The sequence below is a fragment of the Musa acuminata genome, chromosome BXJ1-8, assembly GCF_036884655.1.
Source record: "Musa acuminata AAA Group cultivar baxijiao chromosome BXJ1-8, Cavendish_Baxijiao_AAA, whole genome shotgun sequence".
In the NCBI taxonomy this organism is placed as follows: Eukaryota; Viridiplantae; Streptophyta; class Magnoliopsida; order Zingiberales; family Musaceae; genus Musa; species Musa acuminata.
In genome coordinates, this window is record NC_088334.1 from 51,762,021 (window position 1) to 51,782,295 (window position 20,275).

At 37.9% G+C, this 20,275-nt stretch overlaps 3 protein-coding genes and 1 long non-coding RNA gene across 5 annotated transcripts; 2 read left to right on the forward strand and 2 right to left on the reverse strand.

The window, feature by feature from the left end:
- The first annotated feature begins 84 nt into the window (after window positions 1-84).
- On the forward strand, window positions 85-9,372 carry LOC135588762 (AP-5 complex subunit mu-like). 2 transcript variants are annotated; one of them, XR_010476459.1, is made up of 9 exons: window positions 85-231; window positions 467-607; window positions 831-1,142; window positions 3,293-3,576; window positions 3,701-4,605; window positions 6,625-6,681; window positions 7,798-7,845; window positions 8,544-8,886; window positions 9,060-9,372. XR_010476459.1 is itself a non-coding variant. In XM_065081058.1 (8 exons), the coding sequence occupies exons 1-8, from the start codon at window positions 158-160 to the stop codon at window positions 9,132-9,134; spliced, it is 1,896 nt and encodes a 631-aa protein (XP_064937130.1). In that variant the 5' UTR covers window positions 85-157; the 3' UTR covers window positions 9,135-9,372. The 2 variants fall into 2 exon arrangements, 1 of the variants encoding a protein (XP_064937130.1); XM_065081058.1 differs by lacking the exon at window positions 8,544-8,886.
- A 759-nt stretch (window positions 9,373-10,131) lies between these two features.
- Window positions 10,132-11,145, reverse strand: LOC135588765 (uncharacterized). The gene is made up of 2 exons (XR_010476460.1): window positions 11,008-11,145; window positions 10,132-10,793 (listed from the first exon to the last, which is right to left on the reverse strand). It is a non-coding gene; the product is annotated as an uncharacterized LOC135588765 (long non-coding RNA).
- LOC135588763 (uncharacterized) lies at window positions 10,940-14,814 on the forward strand. Its single transcript, XM_065081059.1, has 2 exons — window positions 10,940-11,294; window positions 12,872-14,814. Exons 1-2 carry the CDS (start codon window positions 11,088-11,090, stop codon window positions 14,360-14,362), a joined length of 1,698 nt encoding a protein of 565 aa, XP_064937131.1. The 5' UTR covers window positions 10,940-11,087; the 3' UTR covers window positions 14,363-14,814.
- Window positions 14,815-16,017: 1,203 nt separating this feature from the next.
- Window positions 16,018-20,075, reverse strand: LOC135588766 (vesicle-associated protein 4-2-like). Its single transcript, XM_065081060.1, has 7 exons — window positions 19,660-20,075; window positions 18,464-18,534; window positions 18,135-18,216; window positions 17,896-18,014; window positions 16,621-16,698; window positions 16,406-16,525; window positions 16,018-16,304 (listed from the first exon to the last, which is right to left on the reverse strand). Exons 1-7 carry the CDS (start codon window positions 19,940-19,942, stop codon window positions 16,245-16,247), a joined length of 813 nt encoding a protein of 270 aa, XP_064937132.1. The 5' UTR covers window positions 19,943-20,075; the 3' UTR covers window positions 16,018-16,244.
- Between the last annotated feature and the right edge of the window lie 200 nt (window positions 20,076-20,275).

Below are 20,275 nucleotides of genomic sequence, written 5' to 3' on the forward strand. Positions count from 1 at the left end.
GCTGCGGCACCATTTTGTTGAATTTGGGAGGAATTTTTATATAAATAACAGGAATTTGGAGGACTTATGTGGAAAAAGAAAACCCTCATCGGTACTCATTTTGGCGTCGCGTTACTCGCTTCCGGAGGGAAAAGGGGGGGAACGACTGAGCGGAACAATGCCTTCATCGTCGCCTTGTAGCATCAGAGCCCTTTGGATCCTCAGCTCTCAGGACAACGTCGCCTTCTCCAGGTGAATGAATACGCCTCCCGGCATCCCATCCCCTTCTTTTTTTATTCTTTCTAGGGTAGCAGACTCGATCGAGGTGCTCTCTGTCATGTCGTATTTTGGAGTCCTTAAAGATCTCCTCTTATTCGTCCAAATCGTTGTTTTTCGGGGGAAAACCTTAACAATATTTGATTTATGAGTCTTTATTGACTTCAAAAAATGTTGTCTTTTTGGTTTTATCCTTTTCTTGTTTTAACAGGAGATTTCCGGTGGTGGAGAAAAGGTGGCGTTTGGCCTGTGCGAGAGAGAACGAGAGATCAGAGTCTGTTGGGTACAGCGTGCTGCCTCTGCTACCGACGGATCCTGAACTGGTTTCCGCTTTTTCTGAGAGGAAGAGGAGGTAAATTCGTACCATCAAGAACCTCTCTCAATAACTAGGGTTCCAAATACTTATGTCCTATGGTGTTTTCGTTCTAGATTTTGGTGAAATCTTATACATATTGTTTTTCCTTGCAACAGCCATAATTTATGTACTATGGTGTTTATGAGAATTGTGTTCTTTGCAATGCCATGGATGACTTATCTGATACGAGAGTTTCTTACGCATAATTTACCTTGATCAGGGAGGGTTCCGCACAAGGATTTGGCATCCGCCTCGCTCAGTCAACTCAAGGATCAGATTCCTGGGTTGATGATCCAATCACACGTCACATTATATCACTCTCCATTAAAAGAGAGGGTGGCGAAGAAGAATTTATGTTATGGCCGTTGGTTTTACATACAAAGGGCAGTTATTATATTATCATTTTGCCTTTTGTTGAGCCTCAACAGTTTAAAGCATATGAGAAATTGTGCACAAGATCTGATTGTGGTGGTTCAGTGGGGGAGGAATACAGCCTCTCGTCCCTTTTATACAGTCTACCATGCATCACAGGGTAATGTAAGTTTTTGTTGCTAAAAAAATATTATTATCCTCTCTTTTCCTGTGTTTGTAATGATTTCTGCTTGTAATGCTTCTTGACGGCAAAGAACATCACAATTTTGTCTTCTATTTTAAGACTTTGTAGATATATATAATATAATGTAATTTTGTAGATATTTAAATATTATATAACATGATATGATATAATTATTTATGGAACCAAACTATCTTCATGATTTTCCTTGGTTTTCTTGCTAAAATGTCCAATGGACTTTAGCACCAGGTGAATGTATATTAATAAGCATTTTTTTTGCATTTTGCATTGTGGAAAATAGTTCTATGGTGCCCAAGAAAGAACTGACCTTTTCATCGTCTGTAATACAAAATTTTAGGGTTCTCTTTATCTCTCGATTCTCTCCTTTGCACCACTAATCTTGATTGACGCACCTATTCTAACCAGGGCATCCATGGGTCTCCTGTGATTGTCTTCTTATCATCTTAAGCAGTTGCCGTTGTTTTATTTTCTACCACAACTGCTATTTACAAATGTAAATATTCTTTATTCTATCCTTTCCTTATTTTATTTTCTACCAGAGCTGCTATTTTATTGTTTATCCTAGTGACCAAATTAACCTATAGATTTCCTTATTTTATTTATTTCAACTGATGCCACTAATATATCTCAATATTTTCATTTTGGCAATGCTAATTTGAATATTCTTATATGTCCATCATTTTGATCCATAAATCATGACTGATCTTACAACTTTATGAGTTACATAATGATTACATCATGGATAAAATGAATAAATATTATTTTAAATAATGTATCAGAATGTTTTACATGTCATGACATCCATATAGAGTGTTCAAATATGGTGTTGTATAACGCGATAAGCTAGCAATTAACAAGTACCATTAAGAAATAAGTTTTTATAATGACAACACTTCCAGAAACATAGAGAAAGTAAATAAAACTTAGTAGGCAAAAATGAATTTGGCTCTCTTAATTCATTTATTATAATATGATACTCGATGCAAATGGCATGTTACATATTTGAAAAATCTTTAATCAGTTTTGTCCATCATAAGAAGAGCATACTAAGAAAACAAAATCTGAATGAAAACCATCCATGAAGTTGGTCCAAAAGGTACAATGTGCCCTCTTTTAGTAAATATTGGATATCCTGGGAAGTGTCTGATGTAATTGAGAAGCATTCAACAAATATCACTGTCCAATATGACTGTGTGGCAGAAAAGTTGCGATGACTGGAGATGAGGTGTTTAATTGTGATTTTTGGGGCTTCAGTTTGTAGTCTAATAGAACATTATGGTTACCAGGAGTTCTTGTAACCTGACAATGACAACTTAGGTAAAGGGATGAAGCTGCATAGAAGAGCCTTTTAGTTGCTTAATAAGGATTAGAGGCTGAAAGTTCAAGGTTTATAATTCTGCATTTTGATGGAAATTTGAGTAATATCTGTTTTCGGGTGTCTTATAGACTTCTGGAGATAATCTATATCTGGTTTAAGGACAAAAATTATCTGGAAATTCATTTATATTTTTGTTGTTTCCTTTTAATAAGGCTCAGTTTTCTCCGAGTGATGTGGTTTGTTGAGAATACCAGTGTTACTGATGAGAGCAAACAATATTTTAACAGGACTAGTTTGTAAATTAACTGAAAGGTTTGTTGCTGCACAAGGAGGATGATAAAGAGCTTCATTGGTTCAGAACCATGGAATAGTGATTCTGCATATCAGATTCTGGGATTCGGGGATAAATGAGGTGTTGGAAAGAGAGGATGCTTAAGAGACTAAAAATAAACCATCTTACCAACTTAGTTTTGTTGATTTGGCAACATTTTGTCTTATACTGAGTGGTTTAGTTCCCGGTTCCACATGTTTTGTTTACTTCCCTTTTAATGCTGTTCTCAACAAGAAGATACTGATGTTCATTTTCTTGGTCTGAAAGTTAATTCTGTATTGCAGTAGGTGTCGTGTAGCTTGAAATCTCAAGCTGCTTCTGTGTTCGATTCAGTAAATTTAATTGGTCAATGCTCTTTTGTTCTCATTTTTCTTCTGTTTCCACATTCTTGTAATAGGTTTTGGAATGTGGAATTGGTTTAATGTGTTATGAATGCTTATAAGATCTTATTTCTCACAGAGCAATTATGGTGGCACACACTGTGGGGGACATAATTACTGGTGACGTTGTTGACCCTGATGTGGTCATTAGTTCATCTCCATCCGTAGGAGGGTTGTTGGACTCACTGACTGGTAGTATAGGCATATCAGCCAGGGCAAAACCTGTTGCAGCTTCTGTTGCAGCCTCAAGTACTTCAGGTGCTTCTGCAGTTGGTACTATAGCAATGGATGCTTCCAAAAGCACATCCAGACCAATAGACAAAGATGCATTGCTTACTTTTCTGAGCAGCTCAATGCCCTTTGGTTGGTACTTTCTGTTATGGTATTTCTCATCTCAGATTTTGTTTCTTAATATTGTTCCTATATTTCATAATCTTGTTCAGATTTTATGATAATTTTTTTTCTTTCATCTAATATTTGCTTTCAGGAACGCCTCTTGACCTAGACTTTGCACATGTATCTGTAATCAAGGCCCATGGTTTTTCTTCTTCAGATTTGCCACCTGCAGAACTCAAGCAACCAGCCTGGAAGCCATATTTACACAAAGGAAAGCAGCGGATGTTGTTCATGATTCATGAGACGATAAATGCTGCCATGTACGACCGTGATGAAATACCAGATTCTATTTCAATTACAGGTCAAGTAAACTGCAGAGCGGACTTAGAAGGATTGCCTGATGTTTCCTTACCTCTGAGTGGACTGAAGAATGCTAGCATGGAAATAGTTTCATTTCACCATTGTGTACAGGTATCAGAACATGGTGATGATAAACAAGCTCTAATGTTTTCTCCGCCACTCGGGAATTTTGTTTTGATGCGTTATCAGGCCTTATGTGGTCCTGATCCACCAGTAAAAGGCTTTTACCAGTTATCTATGGTCTCTGAGGATGAAGGTGCATTTTTGTTCAAGTTGCAGTTGATGGAGGGTTACAGGGCTCCTTTTTCTATGGACTTTTGTACTGTTTCCATGCCATTTCCACGTAGAAGAGTGCTATCTTTTGATGGGAATCCTTCAACTGGAACAGTTTCAATGACAGAGCATTCCTTGGAATGGAAAATTGTTACAAGTGGCAGGGGTATCACCGGTAAAAGCATTGAGGCAACTTTTCCAGGTACAATAAAATTTTTTTCAAGGACAATCCAGAGGGGTCCTTCACTACCAAGGTCAGTTTCAAGAAATATGGTTGAAGAAGATACTCATAGTGATGCTGAACAGGACACTGCTAATAATACTCTCAACATTGAGGATAATTTGATGGAAAAAATGAATAAGGACTTAGAGTCAGTAGATTTGGAAGAGCCATTTTGTTGGCAAGCATACAATTATGCAAAGGTAAGCTTCCTATTCCCATGAGGTTATTTATTACATGGTCTTTTTTCAACATACATACAATATGTTTATATAAATTTCCCATCTTGTTTTGTAATGTTCTTTTGCTAATGGTAGAGATAGTAAGCATATTATTATCTCATGAATATTTAATACATCAGTGTCATGTTTATGTTGCTATCACTAAATACTCTTGTGCTTCAGTATATGCATTTGTATTTTTCTTCATGTGATTCAAAAAGATTTTTTATTGGTGACATGATGTGTGGCAAGTAGTCATTCAGTTATTTTTCTGGTTGAGTTTCATATAATCATTTGTTAAAAGCAATATATGATGGCTAAGATTGATGGATAATCCCTCAAATCTTAAAGAGAGCTTCTTGATGGATAAGTGTTTGATGGATAATCCCTCAAATTAAAAGAGCTTGTTCTTGTATTTATTAAGCTTTTAGTGAAAGATGAGTTACGAGAGGTCTAACAGTTGTCATACTGGTCTGGATGACTGTCTCAGAAGCTTTAGCAAGCAATCATCAGAATGTTTTGATCCTCCATGCTGCATTAAAGCTTGTTAATGCTAAGGCTTGAGAGAGAAGAATATTTCTTTTACTGAAATACGATCAGAAGAAACATTTGCTGTTTAAAAGAATTTCATATTGCCGGTTGGTGCTTCATGAGGTTTGAGTCCCTATCAAGATCTTCAAGCATCTATAGCAACCACGTCTTGTCTCTCTACGAACAAGATTTTTCACAATGCTCGTGTTTTTATTGGTTTCTCTAATGACAATGGAAGATTAAACATTTTGTAGTTCTTTTAAACCTAAGTCTACTACTAGTCATGTCATGATGCTAGCTCTATACAATGATTTAAAAGCACTAGATGCTGAAAGACGCCAAGGTCTCAAAATGCTCAAGGTGTAAGGTGCTCGTCGGAACGAAACGAGATACTCCTTAATATTAAAAATATAAAAAATATATATGGAGGAAGGTGGGATAGAAGAGGGCGACGGAGGAAGCTACGGACGAAGGTGGCAATGGGGGAGGAACCTACGGATGAAGGCGGCAGTGACGGACAAAGGCAACGGCAGCAACAAACATAGGGTTTCAAACTTGGGTCGGGAGCGGCACGAGTTTTTGTTAGGGCACTTTAGTTGGTTCAATTGAACCAGGCGCAAACCCCACCCGGTACCAACTTGCCTCTTCACTTCAGCGCTTGGCCGAGGAGCCCAATGCTTGGGCTCAGGCGAGTGCTTGGGTGGCACTTCATCAAAATGCCTTGCTTAGAGGTTGTGCGAGGCACTTGGGTGTCGCCTCGCCCGAGCACTTGGGCGAGCGCGCAGGTGCCTATCAAAAACATTGGTTCCATATAAATTCTTTTCTAATGTAATGAATATTTTCCTTCACCTTCTTCCAATAGTTGTAATGCCAATCAACACAAGTCAAAACATACCATCCAGAAGAGGTATTTGCACAACCCATGTCAATCGAGTTGGAGGTATTGACATATGGTTGGGCCAAGTATTGGCATTGCTGATCAGCATAGGGGCATGCTGATTGACATGACACGAGATCAAACTATGCTAAAAAAGATATTGGCACTCACCCATGGCATGATGAGGCAATGCTTGAGCCTCATGAACATGATACAAAGGATTCAGAGTCGTGCAAGGGAGCTTCTGCTACCTGATTGTGCATGTAAGAGGCCATTTTTAGTATGGTGGTAGCAATAGATTTTGCTTGATATGTTCAATAGTTGCCCCCTGCAAATCACTTTCGTTATGTTCAGTAGTGGTACCTGCAAATCACTTACCATAAAGTTTGTTGCAGTAAATTTTGTGCATAAACTACAAGTTCATTGTATAAGCAACACTGATCACCTACTGTTTGCCCGAGACTGCTACATTGGCATATCAATTTACATACTGCATATTTGCTTTGCATTTTTCAGTTGGAAATATATATTTTTTCACTTTTCTTACCATGTTTAGAGCCATCTTCTTGGGGTACTGATGCATGAACTTTCAGGTTTCTTTTAAGATTATTGGAGGCACGCTATCTGGAATGTCAATAGATCCAAAATCGGTAAGTCTTAATAATTTTTTCCATACATCTCATCATCGTATTAAGCAATAACTTATTATGGAGAACATCAAAGATCTCATGTCTTATCATTTACAACAAATATAGATGAACAAATGTTACAAAGAGCTTTTGAAAAGTAATTTTGTGAAAGTCAGTAGCATGCTTACCTGCCTGCCCATTGCTTATATTTTGTCTCCATCCAGTGCTTCTTCAACTCTAATTGAAAGACCTTGTGTTATTTGCCTTGTTTTTTCACAAGAACAAAGTGTTATTTACTACTCTGTTTTTGTTCGTGACATTGGATCATAGCCTTCTGTCATTTTGATATATTTATATGATGAGAACAAAACATCCCTTGTGGTTGTGCCTCAGTTGAATATGTGATTGGCTTTGGTAATTATTTCCATTTTTACGGTTATACCTTTTCCAAAAGCCATATTGGGCAACCATGAATGTGTGTCATCATTGCTTCTGTTTTAAATCCTAATACTATGTGAATTTATGCTCTTTGATCTTTTAATAATATAACTTCAGTAAATAACACACTTTGCAAGGTTTGCAGAACTGCAATTGAGTTGGATTTGTTGAACAATTTAGGGTCAAACAGGTCTGGATCGGGCAAGTTAGATCTTAAGATTGGGTTTCTTTGTCATAGCCTAAAATTGGCTTGAGATCGGCTGGAGCTGACTGGAATTGGTTCAAATAGCTGGTAACCGATGGAACCCCCAGGATTGACCATCAATTAGGTTTGGCAGGATCAGCAGGATTTGGGCTAATTGCAACAAAACCTTAAAAAAGAAAAATGCAACAACTGAGTCTAATTGCTGTCTTTATTAGGTCATACAACTCATGCCCACATAATATTTGTTCTCAAATTACTTTTGATCCTATTATTGGAATTTTTATTTATTAATTTATGGTACTTTTTCTTCAAGAATCCCTTGGAAATCAAACAAATGATTTTCATTGTGGCTTGCATACATATGCATACATGCACTAAGTTGCACATCTATATGCACATCTGTATGTATGTGTCCAATTATGCGGTTTTACAGGTAAGCGTCTGTCCAGCCTTATTCGTGTGATTGATCTAGTGACATTTCATCTCTTGTGCAGGTAAGCATCTATCCGGCTTTGAAAGCACCAGTTGAACTCTCTATGCAGGTAGATTTTATTATTGTCTCTATATTTTCCATTTCATGGTGATCATTACAACAAAGCATATTGATAATGCTTGCAAACTTTAAATTGTTGTATCTTACAAATAGATCTGATGATTATGAACAAATGGAGGTTAATGCTTGATTTTCATCACCATGCTTGAGCTACTTGATAACTGATTGCATTGGGTGGCTATGAACTTCAAAATATGATTTTACCGTGCCCTATTTTCAAATTTTCCGGAGTATTTTCAAGTCTTTTGTTAATCATAATTCAAGGGCAAAGGAATAACTTGATAAGAGGAAACAAAATCATGCAATGAAAGTAGAAATATCAGGTTTCAGGGTTCATGGTTTCTTTTTTTCCCTGCCTGAATATAACTAAACGTACAAACATCTTGTGAGATGAGCAACTCAATTCAAATATCATGATATTATGTGATTATGGGAGCAGATGGTTACCTGTTGACTATAAGCTTTTGAATTTCACTAAATTTGCATCTATGAACAATTTAGGACTGATTTCATAGTTCCTTAACCCCTTCTTAACTAATCAAAATATGAACTAATAGTTCAGTGGTCTCTCTAAGTTGGATCCACTGAGTGCAGATGTGGGGTCCATAATTCCCTTGACCACTATTGTATTTTGAAAAGTCAATTATTAAACCCACATTGCTCATCATGGCTCAACTCTTTCTGCAGAAAATCAATGAGATCCGATATGAAGACGATCCAACCTGATGGTAAAACTGACTTGATGAGACTTAAGCCCAAGTTAATGGAAGTACGCTTATAGAGCCCTATAAACCATCATTCAACTTCTAATGTGAGCGTCACAAGAAATATTCTGATACCAATCTTTGATTTTAAGAAAAGGGATAAACTTATCAATACTCTTCTGCTGATTATAATCAAGTTGGATGACAATCTCTTTTCTCTTTATCACCAAACTTCCTCCAGTATTGTCAAAAATGAATATAATGAGATCCATTGACAAGGCTTCAAATAATCCTGTGTTAACATTTAAACGATGTTCTCGTGGCATGTAAGTTCTCTAATCCTGTTTATTGCCCCTCCAAACCGGCATGTTTAATTTTGTTTTTATTTTTAGGTTGGAGTCTTGGTGTTATTAATTTGTGTGTGTGTATATATATATATATATATATATGAGATTGTTGTATTGGTACCTACAATTCACGGATTGTTTGGCTTTGACAGGCATCCTCCGGAGAGTACATATTGTGGAATACTTTGGGAAAATGCCCTTCTGCTGTTTCTCCTAAAGTTTATTGATGATTGATGCTCATTTATGTTCCTTGGACAAGCCTTATGTATCATTTCGAAGGGACAGGAGACAGGCAGACCCAATGAGGAGAATAATGTGGTTGTTTGGTTAAACGAAAGTGCAATTATATAAAAGGGTTTGAACATTCAAATGTTTGGTTAAGCACTTAGAAATACAATAATCTGACTGCATTTCTGTTTAATTTTGCTCGGAAATCCATCCTTTGGAATTTTGCCTCTTATGACTTATTTCAGATTATGACTGCATTTATGTCAACTGTTGCACTTGGAGAAGGTTTTCCTACTTGCATTTATGTGGGCTTCGTTTCTCTCTCCATAGAGTTTTTCTACTGAGGATTTCATGGTGCTTTCTCCACCATTTGATCGTACTCTGTAGTTGACTGTGTTGCTTGTTGGAGAACGATTCAGATTTGATCCATATAAAAAGGTGGTGAGTTGTACTTTGTAGTGGTTGGCTATGTATGAGCTCGATCCAGACTTGCTATGTGGTTGACGTCACGTTGTTGGTCCGGGGCATCAATGATCAAGACTTGCTCCATATATAGCAGAAGAAGAAAGTTAATTCCATTCCATGCACTCATAGAAGAAATACTAGATGTTGTTGGAGACCAACTATATAGTTCATGCACATCACGCTATATGAGATGTTTGTAGAATCAATCTAAGAATCTATGTCGATTTCATAATATATGATACCAAAATCTTAATGTCCTAATTATTTAAGATTCACTACATGGGATGGATTCCTCATCGTAACAACAACAACAACAACAATACCAATGAAATCTTAATCTCCCAACTATTTAAGATCAACTTCTTTCCGTGAGCTCTATAAAATATATTTTTTTTGATTAAATTAAAATATTTAAATTCTCATTAAAATTCCTCTCTCTCTCTCTCTCTCTCTCTCTCTCTCTCTCTCTCTCTCTCTCTCTAAACATTACATTACCTTGAGCTACTAATATGTAAAAGTCAAACAAATCGATATCAAATGATGTATTTGGATATCGATACTTGATCATACACCTCAGATCAATATCCGACAAATCCTTGAAGTTAACAAAGCCTTTACTTACTTTCTTGCATGATAGCCTTTCGGACAGACAAGAAGCTATATATAAAAATGACGATGACTACTGGCAACCATTCCAATGCCCCCCACCTTACTTGTTGTACACATAAAAAACCATGGAAGTTGGTGCTCAGAGAGTTCTCACTCTTGCGCCTTAATATAAGCTTTCTCTCATTCCAAGGAGTCCGGTGGCAACTCTCCCTTCATCCACACTCTGCATGGTTGTGCTTCCATTTATAATATGGTAGCACAGTTTTGCAGCTTATATTATTTCTTCAACATGCCAACAAAATGGAACTGCTCAACAAATATTATCTCATGTACCAGACTTGTATCGATCTCTTGTCAGATCGAAAAGAAGAGTAGGTGGCTTAAGAGGAGGAGTACCTGAACCACAAAAAGAGGATTGGTCTGCCCGGATCGAAAATTACCAATCACCTCACTTTGTAGGAGGAATATGATGCTAATACGACATCAGTATGTGTGTCAAGCAATCTGTTTTTGTACCTCATCCAGCTTAGCACAGCACCCTCATGGTCATGGTCATTGAAAATTCCATCATGTTCTCATGCCATCTGCACAAGTTGACCTCATGATTTGTTAAATTGCTCGATACAGGCAATAAATCGAGTGAAATAGTTTAATGACCTCCCTTGACAGGCAACAACAGAAGGCCCTTTGACTGATATATATATAACAAAGCACAGAGGAATCCCAGAATGAACTCCCCAAAGCACCAATTTCAAACTCCTCTCTTTTTAGATTTAAAGCAAACAAAAGGCAACTTACCTTTCTTGTGGTTGATGCAAGGAAGAACAAGCCATATTCTCCAGTCCCTTTAAAGAGAGAAGGTTGGAGAGGGAAGGGAGATGAGATTGGCATCGAGGTCCCTGCACAAGGGCACCGTGATGGCAGGCAATAACAGGAAGAAGTCCTATGGTCTGCTGCTGCTCCTGGCACTTGGAGCAGCATTGCTGAGCGTCATCGTGCTGCAGAAGTTGAGGGAGAGACGTGTCCTCGGCCTCCTCCTCCAGGACCGAGAGCATGAGCTGCTTGCTTTTGAGCTCCTTTTACAGGTAACCATAGCCATCAAAGATTTCTTGCACACATTGCTGGTCGCTTACATGATATGAATCTTTCTGGTTTCCAATTCGATCCTCATTCAAGAAATGCCTCTGGTTAAAAACTGAAAAAAGAAAAAGAAGGAATTGATATGTAAAACAATTGTTTGAAACACAAAATTAACAAAGTTCGATGAAGAAACATATGTAACTGCTCAATCACATTTGAAAATTTCTAAAATCTTGAACAAATTATTACCATATTTTTAAGATGGAAAAAAAGATGCATTGTTTGAAAACTTGCATCAATAGTATATCAACATTGGCTACCTTGTGAAGTTTTCTGGTTCTGTGGTGATTAGACTTGAAAATCTGCTTCTTGTCATCCTATGCTATATTATCATACAATAGGCAGAGTGCAGCATGATGAAAACATAAACCCAACTTTTGACTGTTGTTACAAAGAAATAAAGTCCAATGTATAGTAAGATTCCTGGAACAATTAGATGCTTAACGTAAAGAGATAAACCTTTCCTTAAGAACACCACCTCTAGATCTGAAATGAAGTTAAATCTGAGTATGTGGAACTTCTGTTGATGATGCCTAACATGTTTAGTAGTTATTCTTTATTAAAGGGGATTAGTCCAAACTCCTCTCTTGAATGCTCATGTGTTGTAGTGGCAAATTATTGGCATAAAATGGAAAAGTAAAGGAGTCTACATATTATATAGAGAGTATATTCAGTATTCATGATAGACACCATTCAGTGTGTACATACTTTCATGCCACAGAAAAATAAATAATAATAATAAAGACCAAAAAATAAAACCGAGTGATGTTTATGGTACCACTGTAGTAGGAGTTGCAATATCTCACTCTGAGTAGTGTTTTTGGCAGCATCTTGTTCAGATTGCATATATACCACTCCAGAGCATCCATGTTTTCTCTTTTCAAGCAAGTGAAAAACTTAAATCTAAGGTAGAATTTAGACATCATATAAAGGAATTTAATTTATTACAATAACTAAGGAGCTTATGATGCAATAACACAAATCATTACTGTGATAGAGAGTAGATCTGATAATAAATTATATTTCATACTGCTGAAATCTAGCATTAAATCCTAATATTAGGAGACATGCTTCAACAACTGCAATCATTCATTTGTTCATGCATTGCTACAACAAAATGTCACTGTCCTGACAAGCCACTTGGACTTCAGGTTCTTAGTGACCAGTTTCTTTTCGATACTGATAAAGCCGCAACTAGCTTATGCACCATTCAATCTAGATCAATGGTTGTGCAAAATTAAACATAAAGTAAAAACACCGTGGATGCTGTCCTCCTTTTCCCTCTATGATCCTAATACTTCAATATGAGATTTTAACTCATTCCCATCAAAATTTTCCTGCTCTTCCTATTGCACATGATCCTTCAATCTGGTGCAAAGCTCACTATCACACCATCATGAAAGTTATGGTGATGGAGTTCCACAAATGGCTAAATATGTATCAGATATATTTTACTACGCCACCAAAACTATGTAATCCTTGGACCAACTGAATCATATTGACCTCTATCTTCTGTGAACAGAAAGAAAGAGAGACTACCAAAGAAATGAAAAGCAGATTGGATGACTTGAGAAACAAAACAATTTCTTTAAGCCAACAAAAATCCGAGCTTTACAACAAGCTCACAGAAACAGAAATGATGTTTGCCGAACTCAAAAGGACAAAAAAAGAGATGGAAGCAACCCTTCAGGACAAGGAGAACCAGATCATTCAAATAACAAAACAAGCAGCAGCATCCGTAGTGGCAGACCGCAAAGCATCTGATCTTTCTGAAATTTTGAAGAAAAAAGAAGATGAAATTGAAGAAATGAAACACAAACTTTCAGAAGTACACCAACCTGAGAACATTACCACAGAAGATGACATTGTTAGGAATGTGACAGGTCCTGATTACACCAAAGAAAATGAAGATCTCCAAGATAGATCATTAGCAAGTACAAATCCTGGTGACAGGAAAACCTCAGAAGAGAAAACACAAGTTGGTGGTGCAAATGAAGACAATTCCAGCAAAGGAACATGGGTGAAGCTTGAGACCATCTTTGAGAATGAAGGCTTGATAGATGAAAGTGAAAGCAATGATGAACAAATTGCACCAGAAGTTTCACAGGAGAATCAGCTGGAAAAGATTGAAGTTTCTCAGGGTAGTGAACACTCAAAAAAGCAGGGAGAAATAGATCAAGAAATTCCACCGGAGGCTGAAGAACGTACCAAGAAACTTAACGATGAAGAGACTGTGGTTGCTGGTGATAACAAACCTAAGGTAACAGAAATGGAGGAAAAAGAACAATGGGGTCCTGAAGATGATAGCTCAGGAAAACTAAAGAACTCTCGGTTCAGCAATGAACAAAAGGTAAGAACAGATCTCAAAGAGGTTACTGCCATTGATGGCCCCAAAATGAAACATCGACGTCATAAAAAGACAAAAACAAGAAGTAGAAGACGACAAGTAGTTCCAAAAGGAATGGAACTAGAGAAGTCTGCTTGGGAGGACAATAGGGTTACACCAGAAGATGAAAGTCAGGTAATAAGAACCGAAACAGAAGATTTGACAACAGATGCTGGAAGCAGCAAAGGTGATGATAAAGAACAAGCAAACCATACAAATGATGTAAGTGTCAAAATGACCACAAGTCTTCATGAGAATGAGGTTCCTCAAACTATGGAAAACAAGGAAAGAAATAAGGAAGATGAAATTGAAGGAAGCACACATATTACTGATGATAATCCCAAATCAGAACATGCAGAAAAAGGGTCATTTTCCAGCACCAACGAACTAGATGGTCCAGAAAGCCTTTCAGATAGCAAATCACAAAATCATGAGAGCAGTGAATATATTCAGCAACCTGGAGGAGAGAGTTCTACTGGAAGTGAACACGAGGGGGAAGAAAAGGAAGCAGTCTCAACAGATGACAAACTGACAGAATCTGAGAAGCCTCAAAATGATGACTCGGTGAAACCAAATGACGGTAATCCTCACAATGACGACCAAGAAGTAACGGTTAGTTCAACATAAACCATGAGAGCTAATATAGCCCCTCAACATTATCAGATATCATTAGAACAGAGTTTCCATACGCTAGATTCCAACAGTTGGTAGTTAAAAAGCTTGCATTGAGACCGATGAGAAGGATGGACAATCTAAGATGCAGAAAATAAGGAACTTCTATGGTTTACCAGGAAATTGGTACTACCATTATATCCTGTTTGGAACAAAATGTGATGTCATAGCCCAGTAGAACAATGTAGTTTATTTGTCTTTGTTCAGAGTGATGGATGCAATAATAGTGACTAGACATTGTTTTCCAACCATACGAATGGTATTCATTAAGATGTAACTTTTTTTTCTCTGGCTCCAGCTTAGACTGCCTGGATTGATGGAGTTCTATAGCTCTATTACACAACATAAACTGTTTCTGCAGATTTCAACATTTCCATTGTTCTTATAAATCCTTACAAAAATGCTTTTTTCCTCAAAGGATCGGCCATTCATCTAGCCTTATAATGTTGCCCATAATCTTTCAAGCAAGTCTTTGAGATGTATAAAAAACCATCCTTTTTATAATCGATCGAAAGAAAAACTTAGGGCAGGATATTAACCACACTCAAGAAGAAGATCAGTTTGAGTGCCCAAAGCGACAAGGTCTTGAGAGCGGAAATCGAACTGAAAAGCATCAACCAACCGATCCGAGGAGGAAGGGACGACCGTGCTCGCGCACGCATTCTGGAGCTCCTCGAGGTCGCAGAGGGAGTAGCTCGTGAGGAGATCGCAACCTGACCAGGCCGAGGGCAGCGGTGCCGGCTCTTGAGCCGCGGCACGAGGGAAAGATGATAAAGGCGGAGGACGAGGTGGCTTAGGAAGGCCGCCGGAGGAGCTCGGAGTCCCAATGGGGCCTCCTTCTTCCATCGGCCTCGTCATGGCGTGGGAAAGGCTATTATGTTTGGCGCCTCCTTTGTGAGGAGACATATGACTGTGCTTATTTATACATACAAATGATGTTAAGTATATTATATTAAAGTTTCTAAAGGTAAATGGCACTATTTCAGTTAAAAAGATATAAAAAATCTAAAACATGTCTAATATTATTATAGACATAATAAATCATTAAAGTGTATTAATGATATTTAATTTTTAATTAGTAATATAATAGTAATCTGCGTCACCATTTCTACATGCAGTGGTTTACCAGCATTTAAAGTCAACGGTTGACTTGAAAGACAAACAAAAGTTAAAAAGTCAAATCAGGTAAATAATCATATTACATATTACTGTACTCCACCAGTATTTCAATCTCTAATCTTTTAAAAATTATATTAAAATCTCCATATATTTAAAAAGATAATTTCGTAATATTATTTTTATTTATATTAATTTTTTTCTATTAACTTTAATGGATAAAGAGATAATCTATAATTAGCTAGTTCTCCTATAAAGCAAAACACGACCAAGCAAGTCAAACTTTAGTCTCCCGTACTTTCAAATATTCACAATCAAGAACAAGAACAGAATATTAGATCATTCTCAGATTATTGAAGGCAAGGAGAAACCAACTACAGGCTGGACCTAATTTCTTCACCCCAAAGAAAATTTCAAACATAGCAAGTTGCACCAAAAAAAAGAAAAAGGTGGAAGAAAATGATCAACAAAAAGAAGTGCAAGATTTTGGAGACTACCACCAGAAACATATGTCTTTATTTCTCATCAAAGTAGAATCCCAATATCTACAAACAAGTCTGAATCAAGCACAAGAAATCTCTTAAGGATTTTAGTTTCCAAATGACCAATGAAAAGCCTAAATTAAGGAGGGAGGAATCATGACAGACATTTTCTCCATATACATGAATGGATCAGTGGATGTACTTGGACATTACAAGTTGCAACAATCACAAACCATACTTTACACTGAATCAACCCCTTCAACCTGCTGGCGAGCCAGATATCTTTCTCTTCGTTCTTTCTGGAAAAGGAACAAAGCAAAGATTTTTAAAAAAAATATAGAAAAGATCATATACGAGAAAAAATAGTATATATGGTAAATAGAAGGAAAAAAAGTTATACCCATTCATCTATGACGAGCCCCTCTCCAACAATCCGAGGCCCTGTATCTTCAGGAGGTTTCTTACGTGCCTCTAAAGCTGCATCAGCCTCTGCTAGCTGTCGCTTCAACTTCTCCAATTGCTTAAACAAATAGTGCCGCGTATTTCATAAACTATGTCTTTTAAGAGTAAACAAGCAGTCTTTTCTATGAAGTGTAGGGATCAACTATGGCTTACAGGACTTGGTCGTTCAGGGTCTAAGAACACAACCCGCAGAATCTGCTCCACTGCAACGTGGTCTTTCTGCTCATCAAACTGTTTAACAAATATTAGTCTTCCTCATTGCTTTAGATGTAATTCTTGCAAAATGTGCACGACAACGTAAAAGAATGCAGCCTGATATTAATTAATAAGTAAATCAGTACTACCAAAATTTGAATGTCTTACTACAAGCATTGATCAGTATTGTAATATTTAACCAGGATTAGGCAGAATGATCACCTGTTCAGTAAAATATACACCAGTTGAAGGTTCAAATTGTATGCCGGTGCCAATAACAAGTTCAGATTTCAGGACTCATCACAATCCTCTGCCAGATTTGGTGAGCTGAACCATGGACAAGGTTACAGGACTCTTAACCAGAAAAAACTAGCTTCTAATTCCCTCCACCACCAACAATCTGACTGTGGCTTGAAGCCTTTTTTCTTTTCCTTTTATTTTTGGCACACTAACATCTGTCCTGGACTCACTAGATGAACTATAATCTAGTACGCTAGCCATATTTATCAGAATGAGGTCAGACCAACTGGTCCAGCAGAAATCCAAGAGGATCAGTTAGCTTTAGTAAGTGAGGGTGTTATTGTCATTTAATATTTAAATCAAGTGATTGAGAACCAGAGTAGCAAAGTTCCCAGTAGACTCCAAATTATCCCCCAACACTCGAGATTTACAATCTAGCTGCCACAACTAAGTTTGGAAACCAATGCCTTATTTGACTATGCCCTTTGACAAAAGCGACAATATCAATTTTAATATCTATGAAGCATTGACACGAACATAAGCAATATGGACATGACATGAACCTAAGCAATATGGACATGACAGCATAATATTATAAAAGCAGGGTACCACAGTTTTCCTCTCCCTCTAATCTTCTTGTTCTCTCCTCCTTTTGTCCTCCTCGACCGCAGTTTGACACTCTCACCATGTCAGACAAATACCCCCTACAAGTTGGACAAGGACACGACACTCATCCCAAGGGCCAAAATGTTGTGCCCATGCTTTCTAGAGTGCAAGAAAACAGCCTTACAAAGTCCTACAGAAAGACAAGAATGAAATTTTTTTCAAGGCATCTACAAATTAGTTGCCAAAGAACAAATATCTAGTATAAACAAACTCACTGTTAACCAAATGAATCAAGATACTTCAAAAGACAAGCAAATCCGAACATTGCTCTGGACATGAATCATTTCATCTCAAGCTGAAGAGACTAAAAGCAAGGGACAGACTAACCAATTCTGGAACATATTCCATAGGTCCTTCCACCTTTAGACTGACAATCTTAAATTTAACCTTGCACTTTTGCTCCAGTGGTTTCTCGTTATTCTCTGGAGGCTCAACAAACTTGAAAACTGCCATTAGAAAGAAACAAAGGTAGGAGACTTTTATAGCAACCCCCAATAGTTACAAATGTCACATGCTGAGAGAAATCAAGGCAAAACCAGCAAGAAGGCAAAGAGGAAAGGAATTACCTGTAGCAATGATACTCTCGCCAGGAGAAAGTATACCTCCAGGAGGCCGCATAAAACAACTCTTTGGTGCAGTTGTTTGAAACTGAAACCACCAAAAGGTTAATATCTGCCCGACAAGGTTAAACATAGAAGAAATATAACAGGAAAACAAAGAACCTATGCCTAAATTGTGTAGTTAATATCTAAATAAAAAATTATTATTCTGTAGGGAAAAAAAATCCGGATAGAACTAATTAATAAGTACTTAAAAATAAAAAAAATACTATCCACAACTCTTTAAGAAGCTCAATGTCATAAAATAGTAGCAACTAGGGTAAAGCCATACTTACCTTAAATGCCACATGAGACTTGCTGGTGTTCTTTATCTTAACTGCACTCCTGACCTGCTTGCCAGGTTCATCTTCAATAAAGAATCATAGCAAAAGTTAATGAAAGAAGTAACATCACCTCAGCAAAATAATAGGCATTCAAATTGATGTCTACACCATGAAACTAGAGGTAAGAAAGAATAAGAAAGATAATAAAAAAATGTACTCAATCTTCAATGTGGTCAATGGTTTAAGCAGAGTAAGATATTAAAAAGTATCCTCTCAGGGAATATGAACAACCTAATTCACCCAATTTATGCAGAACAAAATGAAAGATATTGCCCCAACCCTCCATTTCAAACAAACTAATTGAAAGATAGAACATACTTAGACATGGAATCCACAAAAAATAAGACCAGGTCTAACATATTAGAACTAAATGCTATGTATCATAAAAAGTAGCAAAAGAATAGCTGGACGATGGATAATCACAATGCACTAAGAGAAATTTATCGATCAGGATACACGATCGTATCAGCTTAAGTACAAACACCACCAACTATCAAGTGAACTCCTTTGCACGTCAGAAAAAGCATTTAGAAACCCAATTACGGTTTGCATTTTGTAAATGAGAAAAAAAAAAAAAACAGTCTTGGAGAACGAAAAGGTCATGTACTGCTTCGACCTTAAAGATTACCAAACCAATTGAAAGACCTGATACTTAGTTCGACTGGAAACAGAGACTAAAATGATAGCGGACAGATGTAAACTGAAGAGTTCCAAAGCTCAAATAGCATGTAGCCAATATACCAGTATAAAGATCCATAGAAAGAGCTCATACAGACAAAACCATCTCCAATAGTCACACCAAATGCTAAGGTTCCGAGAGTAGGAGACAAAGGAAAAAGTAGACCTACAACTCCATACGAAGAAACACCAACTCAAACCTAAGAAATTTAAAGCAAACGACACAATCCAACACTCCATAATATCCATAACCAATTCCTCGGGAAAAAGGAAGCTCCTTTGCAAGAACCCGATTAAAGATGAGAAAAAGGCTTAAGAATGAAGACATGACACATCCAACGGTTCTATAAAGAGCTATTTTAACGACACAAGTTGGAAAAGGACCGCCCCCTTTCCAAGATCGGCATATCAAACCTTGAGCGGAGGAGCAAAAAGATCCGCCGGAAAAGAACCCAAAGAAACGAACTCACATGGAAAGTAGATCTTAGTGGTTGGATCTAGACGGAGGCGGCGCCGGGTGGGCAGCAGCGCCTTGGCCACCGACGACACGGAACTGCCGCCGGAGCCGCGCCGCCGAGCCTCCGGCTGGCCCTGCCCCGTCGGTCGGTGCTGCTGCTGCGTCAAGCTATAAGCCGAGGAAGAGTTCAACGACGAGGAACCTCCGGCCCCGCCGCCGCCGAAGAAGGGCATCCGACAGAGGCCCCACCCCTTCCCCTCGACGGCCGCCCCGACCCTTCCATTCTCTACCGCCATGGCGAGATCCCGCCTCAATCCATCCAGCAGAGGCTCGCTCTCAGTCGACGGCGGAGGAGCGGACCGCGGTAGGACTTACGTCAGCTCAGCTACGCGGAAGACCGCGTCAGCTTGGGGCGGAGTGGCGACCTTTAGCGGAGTGATGGGTGACGGAACAGCTCGGACGTTAAATGACAAATTAATTGCATTGAAGATGGTAGGGTTTCAAGTCCGTGGAGTCGGATCATCTCTTTTCTTTCTTTCTTTCACTCGCTCTTTTTACATGTTCTTTTAATAAAGGTAAATAAATATCGCATCAGACTATTAATTAGACATTCAAAATGACTATTAGAC